Genomic DNA, 16272 nt, shown 5'->3' with positions numbered 1-16272 from the left:
CACCACACAGTTTTGGTGCTCACATTAATGCCAGTGGAAGCTCAGAACTCTTCAGCTGTGGAATCAGCAGAGCGTTGGTGACTTTTGCACACTTTTTACATGATTTTACGTGGTCTTCCGCTTCGTGGCTGAGTTGCTGTTATTCCTATCACTTACAGTTGACCGTGGAATACCCAGCAGAGATGAAATTTCACGAACCGTCTTATTGCAAAGGTGGTGTCCAATCACAGTACCACGCATGAAGTTGTTCAGCTCTTCACACTGACCCATTTTGTATCACAAATGTTTTCAAATTGCAAATTGCATGGCTAGGTGCTTGATTTTATACACATGTGGCAACGGGTCTGATTTAAACACCTGAATTCAATAATGAACAGGTGTAGCCAAATACTTTTGTCCATATAGTGTATGTTGACAGGAAAGCAGGTGCAAAGGTGTATCCACATGTTACGCCCCATCGTGACAGAGTAAAGTAAAACCACCTTATCTGGATGTGGTTTGAAATCCAGTGTTTTACAAGTATCTCATTGTCTACATGCAGGAATCACAAGACGCTCGGAGCTCCAGGAGCCAGAAAACACACACACAGAAGGTTTCACTTTGGTTCCCCTGTCAGAGTGCGACCCAAACAAAGCAGCTGTTTTGATCTCTTCAGACTAAACCTGGCCATTGGCATGTGTCATCCTTAGCTCCAGCTGTCCTTACCTATCTTCATCTCTCCCTCTGTCTGAGCAGATATCTCTCTCTTCCTCCACTTCCTCTACACCTCCTCTGTCTGTAACAATCCTGACTCGTATTCGGTGCACTGAACTCAACAACCCTGCTGCAGAAACCTCGCTGGCTGCGAGAAATGAAGAATGGCATGTGTGTTTGCACCGTATGGTTCTTTTTTGTTAGTACCTCCAGACTTGATGTGATTTTGTCCCTTTTTGATTGGACTGAAACATATTCAGGAGCATTTCGGGGTGACTGGGGAGAGACTACAGGCCCAATAAACCAGTAATCACTGAATAATATGTTCTCACAAGGGCACGGAAATCTCGCATTTAAAGAAAGTCTATAGAGCTTTTGTTTAACAGCAGCCCCTGCAGCCACAAGTGGCAATTATGTGACAATAATTGGCATGCTGTGTTTACTTCTTCTTCTGAAATGTTTATCTATGACACACTAAGACACAGTGTAGCAGTAGCACAAGAAGAGAGAGTCAGAAAGTCTGCAAATAACTCTGTAATGTCAGCTACACAACATGTAAGTGGGCTAACATTAGCAAGTCACTGGTCAGACCGGACCAAGAGACGCTGTAACACCAAGTGAGTGTAAGAAATTTAGTTAGGGTGCATTTTTGTCAATTATGAATTTAAATATTTATTACCGCCCCCAAGGACGTTATGTTTTCGCCGGCGTTGGTCTTTTTATCTGCAAAATAACTCGAAAAGTTCTCTTTGAGGAAATTTTCAGGAAAGGTTGATAATGGGACAAGGAACAGATGATAAAATTTTTGGTGGTGATCGGTTGAAGCAAAGTGGATAAAATAATAAAATGGCGGGAAATCCGAGCTGCTTGGCGTAGGTCTGCGCTCTCCGAGTGCTTTAGATTGTGATAGAAAGATTGCTTATTTTAGTTTTTCAAAAGTTACGTATTCTTACTTTAAAGCAATACTTCACCCCCCCACATGGCCACCAAAACTTTTTCCTCGGTTGCCTCCACAGTGAACGAAGAATCTAAAAATGAAGTAAATTCTTGATTAATTAAAGTCATAGGGGTCCACATTTAAAAACAGCAACACTATATTAAAAGAGCTATCTACAATCTCTCACACAGCTTGTGCAGTATAATAAGTCTTTATCCAGTTGTAAGCTCAGTACTTCCCATAGTGCGGCCCTTTCTGACAGACAACTGAACTAAAAGTGAAATGAATCTATGTTCTCTTCAAAGCAACACTCAGCTGTCATAAGTCTCTGGTCTGGTTGCTCTATGGGTCCCATAATGCTGAAGATCGGGGTGATCTCAAACTGCCGAAATAATAATGCTGTATCCAGTTCTCTTAATATATGCAAGATCTAATCTTTGCAAAGATTAGCTAACATTAGCCACTATAAGCTAGTGCTCATACTAGACCAAGTAAGTAAGTATGGTAACCTCTTAGTGTGTGGTTAAGTTAAGGGTAGTGTTAAAGGTAATTTAGATTAAAGACTCCGTGTCAAGGTTAAGATCAGAGATTAGTAAAGCCTGGGATGCCAGTTTCAGCTAACTTTGCTTTTGACTGTTGGACACCCGTTAACTTTTTTTTTTTTTGGCTTTGCTGACAGACAGCTAGCGGTGTTAACACAGCGTCCACCACCCACCCTCAAGTCTCCACTGGCTAGCTAACGTTAGCCTTGGCTGCTTTTGCTTACTGGCGGAGGTTAGATGAGAAGACTGATACCACTCTCTAAGCACAAAAACTGTCAACAATGATATCATGTGTGGAAATATTTGTATTACATATAATATTATAGACATTTATTTTGGTTCCTGAGAAATAAACAACAAATTCAGGAGTGGAATAAGTTTAACCTCCAAGTTTACTGATATTACAAACAACCTAAACAGAGATGTGTGACAGACAGCTTGTGTGTGTTTATCAGCATGTGTGTGTGTGTGTGTGGGTAAAACCTGCGCTGACACATAAAGAGAATAAAAAACAAACCAAGAAGCATCACAGAGCAGCGGAGGAGTGTTTGGAGTGATGCAGCCGTCACTCATAAAGACCTGCATAGTAACTGCTCTTCATCATGACTACACAGGGATCCGGGCGCGACTTAGACAGCGTTGCCAGACACAATAACGTAAACATAATGATCTGTTTGGTGTTTGGAGACAACAGCCAAGTGTTAAGATTCTGCACCCTGCGCACCAGCTTGTGAGCCTCTCCCGTCCCCTGGCCTTGAGCGTGGTTAGATAACACTGCATTAGATAACGGTGCGCGAATCTTAAGAAAATGCCTGTCGGCTTCTTTCAGCAGACATTAACTACGACAAGCTGGAAACAAGAAAACAAACAAAACTTATGATGAAAACTTGCTCTGATTTGAATTCTTCCATGTCCTACTTTTATTTCCATATGCACCTTGCTGTAAAACAAGCCTAAAGACAAGCTTGCTGTGCAGAGGAATACAATCTTGCAGTGAGTAACACGGCCCCTGCCGAAGAATACCTGACCTCAATATGAGCTGCACACAAGATAGCATCAGAGAAAGAGCTTGTTTAGGTTCACAAAGTTTCATACAAACTATTAAATTCAAACAGTCCTGTGAGTTACACAGCCTTATAGCAAGAAACAAATCAATAATCTCATTTCACCGACAGCAATTTGCTTGCATTTCTCCACCAAGCAGGCACTTACTTAAAAATAGCTACTAGACTCTGCATTTAGATAAAACATGCCTCTACATAATAATGGCTACTTGATCTGTGGAGATGGTAAATGATAGCAGCTCCTAGACTCCCTGTCCTCCTTTTATGCAGATGACGATGTCATCTGGGGGATGGGGGCTGTCATTACGATCAGGATGGAGTGTTTGTGGTTTGAGTTTAAGGTGTGAGATGAGAGCATGGCGATGAGATAGAGAGTCCTTGTGTGCACAGTGGTGTCAAAGTAAAGGGAGGCAAAGGGGGGAATGGGTGTCAGCGCCATGGAAGAGAGAGCAGAGTGAAAGTTCAGGTAAAGGAAGTGGACAAAGAAGAGGCAAAGAGGTCTGGAGAGAGACGGAGGAAAGACATATGCTGTGTCTCAGATCGGATATTTCTTTTAGCAGTTACAGCAGTTATTTTGTGTGCATTCACCCTGGGAAGTATGGCAAAATGCAGATCACTGTGAACACCCGCATGGTGCAGATTTAATGGTCACAAGTGTTACATTTGGAATGTTGGAGGCTTCTCACCCTCAGTGGTCACCATGTTGCCTATGCAGTCACAGCATCACAAACACATTTCAAACTTGTGAAATGTCGGCTGATTGCCGCCTTGAACACCAAAGCACTGTACAAATATACATCTGTATTTTTCACTAGTACTATACCGTTGTCAGATATAAGCCGTCAGTTTGTTTAAAGGGTTATTTCTGTATTACTTTGGTACCACAAATGCTACCATGAATGTTAACATTAGCTCGCTAGCTAGCTAACAGTGGCAGACTATAGTACGGCCACCCCCCTAAGAGTCGGAGATTTGAATCATTAGTCGCAGATGCCTCAGTTGACTGAGTTTCCTTCAAGTTGAGTAGGGTTTTAATTATGTTTTTTTTTTTGAGGAGGAGGGGAGGCTTACATTTCCTGCCCTCTGCTTCGAAGCAGTGAATGGCTCACAGCAACTTAATACAACACTGTCTCTGGCTTTAGTTCGATAGTGGAATGGATGGTGGAACAAACAGTCAAATATTCATATTGAACAGCCAGGTCTGATTTGACTGACGTAATTCTAAGTTAGGTATAGCCCTTCATTTTATAATCAGGCAACGACGTTATATGTTTTGGTGTAAGCTAGACGATCTAGGGGCGTAGTTATGTTTGATGTTCATGCCAACACATTCTCACTCTGACCTCGTCATATACCGACATTTGGCCATTAACTTTCCACATCCAGATACGACGTGCAAGGTACCCTGGGTGCGTTGGTTGTTGAAGTTCTCGGACACCGTGTCAAGTTATGCCTGTTACATGCATTGTCTTCTTTCAAAATACACTTCAGTTTTCACAAGAAATTTAACGTTTACACACAGTCTCTTTGAAAATAAACGCACAACGTCGGTACAACAACGTAGTAAAACGAAAAAAGAACAAGGTTTGGCTTTACAATCTTACAGGACATGAACACCGCTCTCCTGTGTGAGGGTTGGTGTTTTTTGGAGTCATCCACCCTCCCATCCGCCCCAGTCAGGCTTCCGTTGCCTTAACTTTCATTCCTGTCCCGCCGTGTTTCCCCCTGATGCTGCTGAGCATCACTAAACTATGACAGCAACCGACTGCGTATCATGCCAACGTCAAAGGACAGCTTTTTCGTCAGTGTCTGACACAGCAAGTCACTGCCCAAGCGCCGGATTTCGACGACTTTGGAGTAAGACGGGGTTGTTTATGCATGGGCTTTTTCACTGTAAGAGACTGTAGTATTAAATTCATGGTCTCATGCTTTACAAGTTGCAAATATTTGCTAAATGTGGCATTTATCATTAACACAATAGATCAGCTGATGATCGAGGCAGCCAGAATCAGCTACGGACATCCATAGATATAAAAACCTGCTGTGAAAGCATGTTCAATGTTAATATAATGATACAGAGCACGACAAGTGAGCAAACAAGCATGTATTTTGATGAGTGACAATTGTTCGTCAAACGTTTGGGGGTAATGCTTCGCCCAACAGCAATTTGCCGAGCAGAAGAAGAAATGCTGTTAGATCAGTCATTTCTGCTGATTTGACACAACACTACCACGTCAAAATTTGCGCACATACATAGTGCACAGTGTACGCCGTATACTACATGTAAGTGTACTAACGGAAGCATCCGATTTGAGACACAGCAACAGACAACGTGTGAGGGCGAGAAACAGAGATAAGAGAGGAAGAAATATGTTCAGTACCGCACCTTTCTGCAGACTCATGTCTACCATGCGAGGCTCGGCCAGCTCCAGGAAGAAGTTCTTGTTTTTCTCATACTCCTCATCGTCAATAATTTTCACGTGAATAAGTTTGCTGCAAGAGGGAGAGGGGAAACAGGAAGGGGTGAGGACAGAGAGGGGGGGAAGAGAAGAAGAGAAAGGTTAATTTGCGATGGAGGGACACAGGAAGTGCACTGTAAGTAGGATTAATAATCAGCATGGAAGAAAGGTTAGGAGGTGAAAGGTCAGCTTGCTCTGTCTGTCACCGGCTGGACTCGACACACTCGCGGGTTCCAGCGAGCTCATTGGCTGCCACGGGTGTCATGACAACCACATTTATCACGGCGTCTGATACAAGTGGAACAGGAGGGCGAGGAGCACTCCACAGCAGAGAGGATAAAAGAACACAATGAACTGAAAACAGCAGCATGTAATCAATCAGGTTGTAAAATGTGTAAACGGACATTTCACAAGGGCAAAAAGGTGAGCGAACGATAAATGAAAGAAACTGTCGCTATCTAAATCGATTTTTATGGCTCGATGTTTCAGTCAGAACACTTTCAATGAGACGGCTGGCTGGACACTGCGAGGACTCCCCTCCCTCCTCTTCCACGCCTCTCGAGGCCCAGACGAGGCAGATAAGAGAGAAGCAGCTTATTGCTGAGTTTATTGCTCTGGTTTGAGGAGAACACCCCTTTAATGAAGTCAAATGTCTGGAGGGGTGAGGCTCTTTCCCTGGAAAAGAGCTGCGCGTGACATCATCTCACAGAAACAGCTCAATATGGCACCTCAGCCCCGGCGGCGCTCTTGCCACTGATCGCCCTAATTGATCTTTTTAAAGAGTTATTGACGAGTGCAGGCAGTTAAGTGGTCAGTAGGTACCCAGATGTCTCCACACCTCGCCATATCACAGTGGGAACTCCTCGAGGAATAGCTTTGTTGAATTCAATTCATGCAAACGACAACAAACAGTCAAGTCATGACACTCGCTGCATCCGCTCTCTAAGGCACCAGAAAGCAGCAGACGAGTCAACAATAGTCGACAGCGGCGCAGCTAGCCCTGAAATAGGGATGACATAGTTTATTATGCGTCTGACATCTCATGGGAAGACGCTTTTCCTCCTCATCCGAGCAAAAATGCAATTTTTTACGCATGTTATTTAGGGAGAGTATTTGGAAAGCGGGAGTACAGCTAATAAGATAAGTGGCACTGCAGCATTCATTATGAATCGCTGCTCATGTATCATGTATCGAGTCAAAAAGCAGCTCGTTCCCTGACATCCCACTGATGCACTTCCAGCACTGTGACATATAGCGTGGCTTGTGTCAGTCAAAGCTCTGAGACACACACACACACACACACACACACACACACGCAAAAGCTCAAACTCTGCCTGTCACACACCCACTCAAACTCAGATATTCAAACACACTCTGCGCTGCACACACCATGTACATAAAATTATTAATCCCAGCATCTCCAGAGGAATTAAAATGCATTTCTATTGCTGCTGTAATGCATGGCTAAATCCCTTTCTCTGGCCAGTGTATATGTGTTTCTGGATGTGAATCCTGCTCGCCGAGGGGGAGTCTACTATCTAAGATCCTGTTAGCACACCACAGACAGCAGAACAATCCATCTCTCTTTCTCTCTCTTCATATCCCACCGGCAGGGCTTTCCTCAGATTGTTAGGCGAGATGTCTGCAGTGCTGCTGCCGCCGCCTGGAACATCGCCTTGCTTTTTCACCAGGAATGAGAAGAGGAAGCACTGGAGTCTAATGGACAAGTGGGATCTGGCAAGCACACACCGCCTGGCTGTAGTGAGGAACAGCTCAGTTGCCTGACATGCATGTCAAGCAGACACGGAGAAGAAACCACATATGTAGACTCCACACGCAAAAAACAGCCATGCATTTAACGACATGGCCAATTAACCTGCCGGCAGGCCCTGGGGGTAAAATGAGCAGCTGGGCCTTCATTAACCCTCCTCTTCCTTCTCCTTTTTAAGCAGTTTCTCAATGCTAACTGATACCTGGCTCCAGATTTGCTGTGGCAATTTGATTAAACATGATAATGTAGGAATTAGCAACAAAACTGATAAAGGTCTGAAAACACATCATCTTTAATCCTGCAATAATTGATTTTTTGGCCATTATGGGGCAACACAGCAGACTGTAAACACAATTATGACATATTAGCACCTTGATTTGATAATGCTAACATGTTAGCAAGTAGCTGTCTCTTCACAGATCTAGCGGGTAACATTAACACCCATTTGGAGCCGTGTTTGTGCAATATTCACTCTCCTTTTAGCTCTGTTTTTGGTCTCCACCAACTCATGAAGGAAATATCTGGATCTTTCGCTGCTAAATGCTCCACTATGTTGACCAGCTCATTGCTAACTTAGGCCCAGATCAGACAGAGCATGATTTAAGCCTGGGGCAGCTTTTTAGGGCTCGAGCACCACGTGATGTGAGGACCCTATTGAAATGCAAGGATTTTTTTTATTCTTCTTCCACCAAATGAATCGCATTTTTGAGGGCCTTTACAAACTCAAAAAGTCATGAAACTTTGCACACACAGCACATCTGGTGAAATATTTGGTATTTTAGGGGTCTTGTGCTCGGGTTTAAAAAAAAAATGGCTCAGTAGCGCCCCCTACAAAATTTCTACCAAGCAGCCCCCAAAGCTGGTTTGACCTTGGAGCCATACCCTAAACCCCACAGAAGTCAGCCATTATAAATTCAATGTGCAATTTTTGTCCATTTGTGGCCATTTCCAGGGGTTGATCAACTTCAAATTTGGTGTGTTCCATCTAAAGACCTTAAAGATGAAAAGTTACTAAAAGCTTGAGTTTCTGTCGAACTATGCGACCATAGCAAGGTGTCAAACTTCCATGTTTCACCACAAAACAGGAAGTAGTTTGTAACTCCAGCATACATTGTCCAATATGCCCCAAATTTCACAGGAGTGATGACGGTCCCACTCTGTACACATCTACATGCCAATAATTAGTGATGGTTATAGATGATAGCTGATATCTTTTATACTCTCTAAGGCGGTCATTCCCAGCTGGTGGGTCATGGTCCAAAAATGGGTCGCAGGTCCATCCTGAATGGACCGCAAGTGACTTCGAAACGTGTCAAGTTTGTAAAAAAAACCACACTTCATTTTGAAGAACAGTGAAATTCCGCCACAGAAGTGCTGTTTCCTCCTATAGAATGAGTGAATAACGGACAGCTACTTAACAACAGAGACAGCAAACTAGCTCAACAACATGGCCAAATGCAAGTATAACGTTGAATGTAATAAACTGTGTGGACCTTGAACTAATGACTAAGAAGACATCTGGACCCCCTGGCTGGACCAGCTGGGAACCTTTGCTCTAAGGTAAATGACTAGGTGTTAGCTAACATCCTTTTGACCCATGGATGTATAAAGAGAACTGGATTCAGCATTGGAGGCAGGTCCTGTTTGTTCCTATGAAAGTTGCTCGGTGGTGCATGACTCCAAAAGAGCTTGATGAAACTACCCATCTTCCACATCACTGGGCCCACAGAGCAAGTACATAAAAGACTTATGGCAACCAAGTGGCTAACTTCCGGTTTAGCACTCCGCTAACTTGATTGTTATCAGACCGAATGGATCAAATGGATCAAATCCTGATAGTGAAACGAGTCATTTCGTGGCGTTGTGATGCTCAATAACAATTATCCACTGGTTTACAGATGTATCTTTCCCAATATAAGTCTATGGGAAAAAGTCTTTTTGGCCCCATGGCATAACGTGACAGACCCAAACGTTGTAATTCCACTTTTGGCCACTATGTAAAATTGGCTTCAAAGCTCGGCGCTGTTCCCTGGGGCTTGTTTTTACCCTGTGTTGTTGGAGGAATGCAGACGGAAGTAGAAATAGAAGCGAAAAGCTTCACCCTAATTGTAAACCATAACAAAAAGTCGCCCCAGGCTGCCACTAAAAGCGCTCCATCTAATCGGGCCCTTAGTGTGGCTGCTTTTTGAAGCTAAGCAGGGAGCAAACACTGGAGTTATTAAAACTTTTGGTTGAAAGCAGTTGCCTCCTGCATCTGGAAACAATGCTGATGAGAGCGAGAGAGTGAAAACACTGCAGTAAAGGTATGAGCTGTACAGAATCAAAACAATGAGCTGAAAGACACTTCAAAGCTACATAAAGCTGAGGAGAACTGCAGTTGATAATTCACACTACAGCTGATCCCATCACATTATCCATAGTCAATTCATCCATTGTTAATATAGACATATTGATTAGAGCAGCTTTAAGACCAGCCTCTGACTGAGTAATGAAGCAGGAGCCTACCTCACAGCTTTCATCACGTCAACTGATATTGTGCTTTAATGACAAATTAATTTTCAGTTAAATTAGCACAAACCAGTTGGCACTCGGAGTGTTTGAGCCCCTGGAGCTGTGGGATCCAGGGGCAGCTGCTTGCTCGATAATCAAGCGTCACACTAACTTAATATAGCAACAATATCTTATTCTGTGGATTTGTGGCCCTAATTTGACGTGGGACCTACGAGAGTCAATAAAAAGCAATCATGCAATAATTAACTGGCATGTTAGCATCATGGAAACATTAGAGCAGCTGCACAGTTCACCAACATATTGCACCTTTGTGTGATATTTCTCCGGAGCTCCACAACATAAATTAACTTGTCACCTACATTTTACACTCTGGTGTTCACCCAGACTGAGCTACAGTACCTGTAATTAGTCCTCGTGATGTACAGCACACTAACAGAGCTGCTGAGGAAATTATGGTGTTTCCTTAATTTTAACAGTTTGTGACAGACTGCAGCGATAGATTGTTTCTGTTTGGCACGTCTCTGTACATTTGAGTACATGTTCAAAAATTAAAATACTGAAAACGAGAGTAGATAGTAGAGAACAACTCACCTGGGTTATCTGAGATGAGTGTGAATGCACCAACACTTCCAAATTCTCTCAGCACACATTTGGACTTGTAGGAAAAGCACAGGTGTTACTAATAACACTAATGATGGCTCTGTTCTGATCAAATGCTCCAGTGAGAGTGACAGTGAGCCAGCATGCAGGACACAAGGATCCTGGAATCAAAGCAGCTAAATGGAATTCAGCCATCATTAGGTTTATTATTTACACCTGCGTTGCTCCTTTTGTGACATGTCAAAATGCCTGACATGAAAAAGGCCTGTTATGTCATTATAGTTAATATTCCCACATGCCATAAATGCAGCCTAAACCCTCATGTTCATAAAGAAAATGAAAATACTGTAACAGTTATTTGGACAAGAGGGGAGAAAAGATGAGAAGATTGTGTCTGTGGTTCAAACATGGCCGCAAAAAAATGCACCCCATCCTCACACACCACCTAATCTGACACCCCACCCACAATTATGTTTTGACGGAGACATAATGCCAAGGAAATTCTTTTCTATTAACATAATGAGCAAATGTTGCGAATCAACGTAGCTGGCAGGTTGCAAAATGTTGATACTGAAGGTATCAGTAAAATACGCACTAAAAACATTTACGTTATCAGTAAAATGTTCACTCAATAATCACCTTTTTTAAAATAACATTCAACCAAAATTATGATCTTTCCCTAACCTTAACCAGAGAGTATTTGTTGCCTAAACCTAAGAACACAGTCATGGTTATAGGATTTTATGTTACAAGAACTGTCTTGGAAAATATAATGGTTTCACACTATCACAGTATATGGTATTAGACAATTATTATTGTTATTGGTTACAATGATCCTTAAACCCAGGCAACACTTGTATGGGGGAAAGTGAAGTGGGCCCTATATGGTACTGTCCTTGGTGTCCATATTGGCCCCATGCCAAACATGGGTAGGTCTTCTTAAGTGGGCCCCACATGGGTTATGCTAGGGCTACCTGGGTACCAAGTGGGTACGGGCCCAAAATGGGCATCCACTTGAGTAAACCCTCCCATGTGGACAATCCCATATAGGGCCCATTTACTACCCACAGCTAAATATAGTTGAAACTTTTACGTTTTATGTCCTAAACCTTAGTATGAAACCAGTAGTATGTGAACTGCTTACTGTTTCTAGTGAAATATTACAGCATGCCAACACTGGTCAATATGCCAGCATAAATATTCCACAATGCAATGCAAAACATTCATAACGGACAGCGACCAAGACAGCTATGTAGCACCATTCAAGTGTAAATATGTAATAAGTGTAAGATTCCACTCTGTGGGGCGCCTAGTAGCTCACCTGGTGGAGCAGGTGCCCCAGCTGCCTTTGCTGCATGTCATCGCCTCGCTCTCCCCCTTTGACCCTGAAGCTGTCCTATCAAATAAAGGCTAAGAGCCAAAAAAAAGATTCCACTTGGCTAGACATAATATAGTCTTAGAATTACTGGAACACCTGAGGTTGGCACAGGTTGCCATGTTTACACCTGACAAGATACTACTACTCTTAACGTACACAAAAGTTTGTTGAACTATAGTACACATATTGGGTATGTAGTGCATAGTATGCATTTTGGACACAGTGCATTAAATGTGTAAAAAGTTTGACAGGAAGTCGAGGAGGAAAGGAGATGTGCACGCAGATGGTATTCTCTTTCCAGTTGCATTTTGTTTAGAGTACTGCGGATAAGCAAATGTACAAAGTATAATAACCATCAATTTTCATTCTATGGTATGCGGTTCTACGATATCTTCCTGTAACCTTAAGCTACTTTCACACGTCATACTTTAACTGCTCTGACAACTGCCGACCTGGAAGAGGTTTTCCCAAAAAGCAAAGCAGCAAAGCAAAACTGAACACTGGCAGAAGTGCTGCAAACTGTAGCAAGACAATGGATAACACTGAAATTACCAAAAATTTCTACATTTTTGGACAATTAACCAATCATCTAAAGTTTGGTGGAAATCTCATCCCAGCCCGAATTTTTCTGCTGGTTGTCTTCGTAAGTATCTTAAGATACCGCCGCACACAGACAACTGCAAAAAAACCACTGTTCATACACTAGATTTACAATAGATACACCTTTCTGCACAATATAACTGCATCACACACACACACACACACCAATTACTTGTGGGGAACATTAAGCAACATTTGCATTTGTCTGTGACGATCATCAATAATTCATCCATCTATTCCAACATCTGGCATCAGCTGCTGTGGAAGCTTCAAAAAGCCACTCTGAACGATGCAGGGGAGTGTGTGTGCGTGTGTGCGTGTGTGGCATGGTAGGGATACAATCAAACACCTGCTGTGCACACAAACACAAATCACAGTGGCAGTGCAGTGTTTACAGGGACTGTCCTGCTGCCGGTGCAGTGGTGGTGGCGTTGTATGAACGGGCTCACTGTGGTGTGTTGACAGAAAAGACACAGAGGGTGTGACAGTGTGTGGCGGACTGTGTGCTCACAGTCATGCGCACACACATAGTGAGTCGCAGGTATACGTGTGCATGCTCACACTTCCCTGCTGCACTGTTTTTATTTACGGTGTCTTGATACGTTTTCTTTTGTGTTCCTGAGCTGCTGTGATATGGTTGGTTTCTATCAGAGGTGTAACAGACACGTTCAGGGGCCAAACATAAAGAGAGCCAGAGCAGGGAGCTGTGGGGAAGCTACAAGAGGTGTGTTCTCTAATCTGTTGTTTTAGCTAAATTGCCATCACTTAAAAATGTTCCTTCTTCACTCAGGTGATTAAAGGCACTGCCATATGTGGGGAGCCAGGGGGAAATTAACCTGGCTAAGGACTGAGACTGGAAGCAAAGGGAAACAGCTCACTAATTAACACACTGTATCTGGTTTATTTAATCCACACACAAAGACAAAATGTAAGAATGATGATTCTTATGGTGTTATGTGGAGTCACCTGCTTTAACTATTAAGCTATGGAAAGAGAGCCAGGCTGATTCCCCCTGCTTCAGCTTTATGCTAAGCTATGCTATGTATCCTACACCGCAGACAACAAACAACCAGAAATGTAACTACACGTCGCGGCAACACAGACCTCCTGTCTATTTTTGTAAGCTGAAACCATTTCCCTCAGTGGAGACAAAGCTTTTATTTGCTTTTATTTACTTTTATTTCAGATAAGAAATAAGAAATTGTGAAGACAATAAAGTCTTCACAAAAAAAAGTATTTTAAGTTCTGTGTGAGAGTAATTCTGGCTTCATATGAGCAGTGGGAAATCCACTTGCCGCTAGGCTTATTTATACAACAGGAATTGTCATAGGCTTATGCTAATAACATTAGCATGTTGTATTTGTGGGGAAAATGTGTCTAATATAAGAAAGATGTTTTGTTGATGAACTTTGCGAGTTATAATTTTTTTAACGATACCTTGTTACATGTTGCTGCCATTTCCAGTTTCATACAAGTAAAGGAAAACTTTGCTAATTAAGCTAATTTCTGCAACAGGAAATGTCAGAGGCTTATGCTGGTAATGTTAGCATGTTTTATATGTGCAGAAAATATGTTGTGTATGAGAAAGCTGTTTGGGTGGTGAACCTTGGGAGTTATAATGGAGCAGAATTTTGTAGTGATACCTTTGTTAAATGTTGTTTCCAGTTTCATACAGGTAAAGGAAAACTTTGCTAGTGGCTAATTTCTGCAACAGGAAATGTCATATATGTATGCTAGTAATGTTAGCATGTTGCATATGTGGGGAAAATGTGTCTAATATAAGGCAGTTGTTTTGTTGCGGAACCTTGCAAGTTATAGCGGAGCCGAATTTTGTGACAACACCTTTGTTAAATGTGCGGTTATTTCCAGTTTCATACAAGAAAACATTGCTAGTTGCTAGGCTAATTTATGCATCAGGAAATGTCATAGGCTTATGCTAGTAATGTTAGCATGTTGTATATGTGTGGAAAACGTGTCTTGTATAAGACAATTGTTTTGTGAGTTATGCTGCATTCAAATGAGGTCATGTTTACCGTTCATGAGAAGAGTCCATGAACGCCCCCCTCTTGTGGTATTCACAACCAAGTTCATGACTTTGTGAACATGACTTCCAACGTTGTGAAGACAAGCTTAAAGGGATAGTGCACCCAAAAATGAAAATTCAGCCATTATCTACTCACCCTCATGCAGAGGGAGGCTCAGGTGAAGTTTTAGAGTCCTCACAAGACTTGCGGAGATCCGAGGGGGAGTGGGTAGCAGCACAACTGTTTTTCCAAACAACTTTTTATGTCGGGGCTTCAGGACACTACGGACGAGCAGTATGGAGATATTTTGTGGTTTCAATTATGTGTTTTTGGACGTTTTAATCAGGGTGCCGTCAGCCTGCATTAGGTGGAGTTGTATTGCTACCCACTCTCCCCTTGATCTCCACAAGGGATGTGAGGACTCCAAAACTTCACCTGAGCCTCCCTCGGCATGAGGGTGAGTAGATAATGGCTGAATTTTCATTTTTGGGTGCACTATCCCTTTAAGAGTTCCCTTTAACCACAATATTGTAATGGAGCAGGATTTACCTATTTGTCCAATGTTGCTGTTGTTCATACAAGTATAGGAAAACTCTGTTAGCTGTTAGGCTAATTGTTAATTGCAATGGGAAATGGCATGGGCTCATGCTAATGATGTTAGCATGTCGTATATGTGGGAAAAACATGTCTAACTAAAGACAACTGTTTTTGTGTGTGAACCTTGTGAGTTAAACTGGAGCCAAATTTTGTACTTTTGTTTAATGTTGTTGCTATAAAGCTGTGTTATGTGTTTTAGATCTGTTAGATGAATCAGTCAAACTCTACTGCACTTCACAGAAACTCACCAAAGTGGCAGAGACACCCCACCGCCAACGAGCATTTTTGAACAAGCGCTCACAGTGGCAGAGGCCACTTACGGAGGCTACAGCGTAGGCTCTACATAGAACCTGCACACAACCAGGCTATAAATCAGACATGAGAGTGGTATAGATCTCATCTAACTCCCTGCAAGAAAGTCAATAAGCATATTTCCCAAAATGTCCATCTGTTTCACGATGGATGCTGTGTGTAACATTTTTTATAAACCATTAATTTTTACTTCTCATTGCAGAGATGTGGCATCCCGTCTCTGCTCTTTCTCTCTGGTAAGTGTACCTACTCACTTTGAAGGGTAAAATTAATATGAAAAAAAAAATCAAAGGTTGAAACTAAACTCTCCCTTTGTGATGTGAAGGAATTAAACAGACTACAGAAAAAAGCCACAAAATCTGACCTGCAGGAGAGTAAAAACTAAGTAGAGTGAAGTAAAAAGGACGTCCATCTTCTCAGCAGTGCTCTCATTTGTTAAATTGAATTACAACCTGTCAAACCAATGATTTATTGATGCTAACATGCTAGACATAGCACCCTTAAGTTGAGTATTAGTGTGGGAAGTGCCACTGGGCAATGACAGGTGATTAGAGGGTTCACACCTCCGCTGCACTGGGCTGCCTGCAGCCAGCGGCCTCTGCCTTCCCAAAGTCCAGAGCGGGAGGAGGAGGAGGGGGAGAGAAGAGTTGAAAACAGTAAAGGGAGTGAGACATGAAAGTGGAGGTGGTGCAGGGAGCCAAAGAGAGAGGCAAAGAGAGATAGAGAGGCAGATGCAGAGTGTCTCTTTCTCCCTCTGTTCTGCGGCCAAAAACCACACTGCAGC

General features: G+C 42.6%; 1 protein-coding gene across 5 annotated transcripts in view; it reads right to left on the bottom strand.

The window, feature by feature from the left end:
• The window catches only part of slc8a3 (solute carrier family 8 member 3), a 221513-nt gene that overhangs the window by 64568 nt on the left and 140673 nt on the right, over positions 1 to 16272 (bottom strand). For all 5 annotated transcript variants that reach the window (XR_013493406.1, XM_078175248.1, XM_033643023.2 and 2 more), the window contains exon 3: positions 5623 to 5729. Coding sequence is in view for 4 of the 5 variants with exons in the window: in XM_078175248.1 (XP_078031374.1) it covers positions 5623 to 5729 (107 nt within the window). In the remaining variant the exon portion in view is untranslated. The remainder of the gene's footprint in view (positions 1 to 5622; positions 5730 to 16272) is intronic.

The sequence above is a fragment of the Epinephelus lanceolatus genome, chromosome 15, assembly GCF_041903045.1.
Source record: "Epinephelus lanceolatus isolate andai-2023 chromosome 15, ASM4190304v1, whole genome shotgun sequence".
Classification (NCBI taxonomy): domain Eukaryota; kingdom Metazoa; phylum Chordata; class Actinopteri; order Perciformes; family Serranidae; genus Epinephelus; species Epinephelus lanceolatus.
Note: the sequence above shows the minus strand (reverse complement) of the source record. Positions and strands in the feature narration are given on the sequence as shown.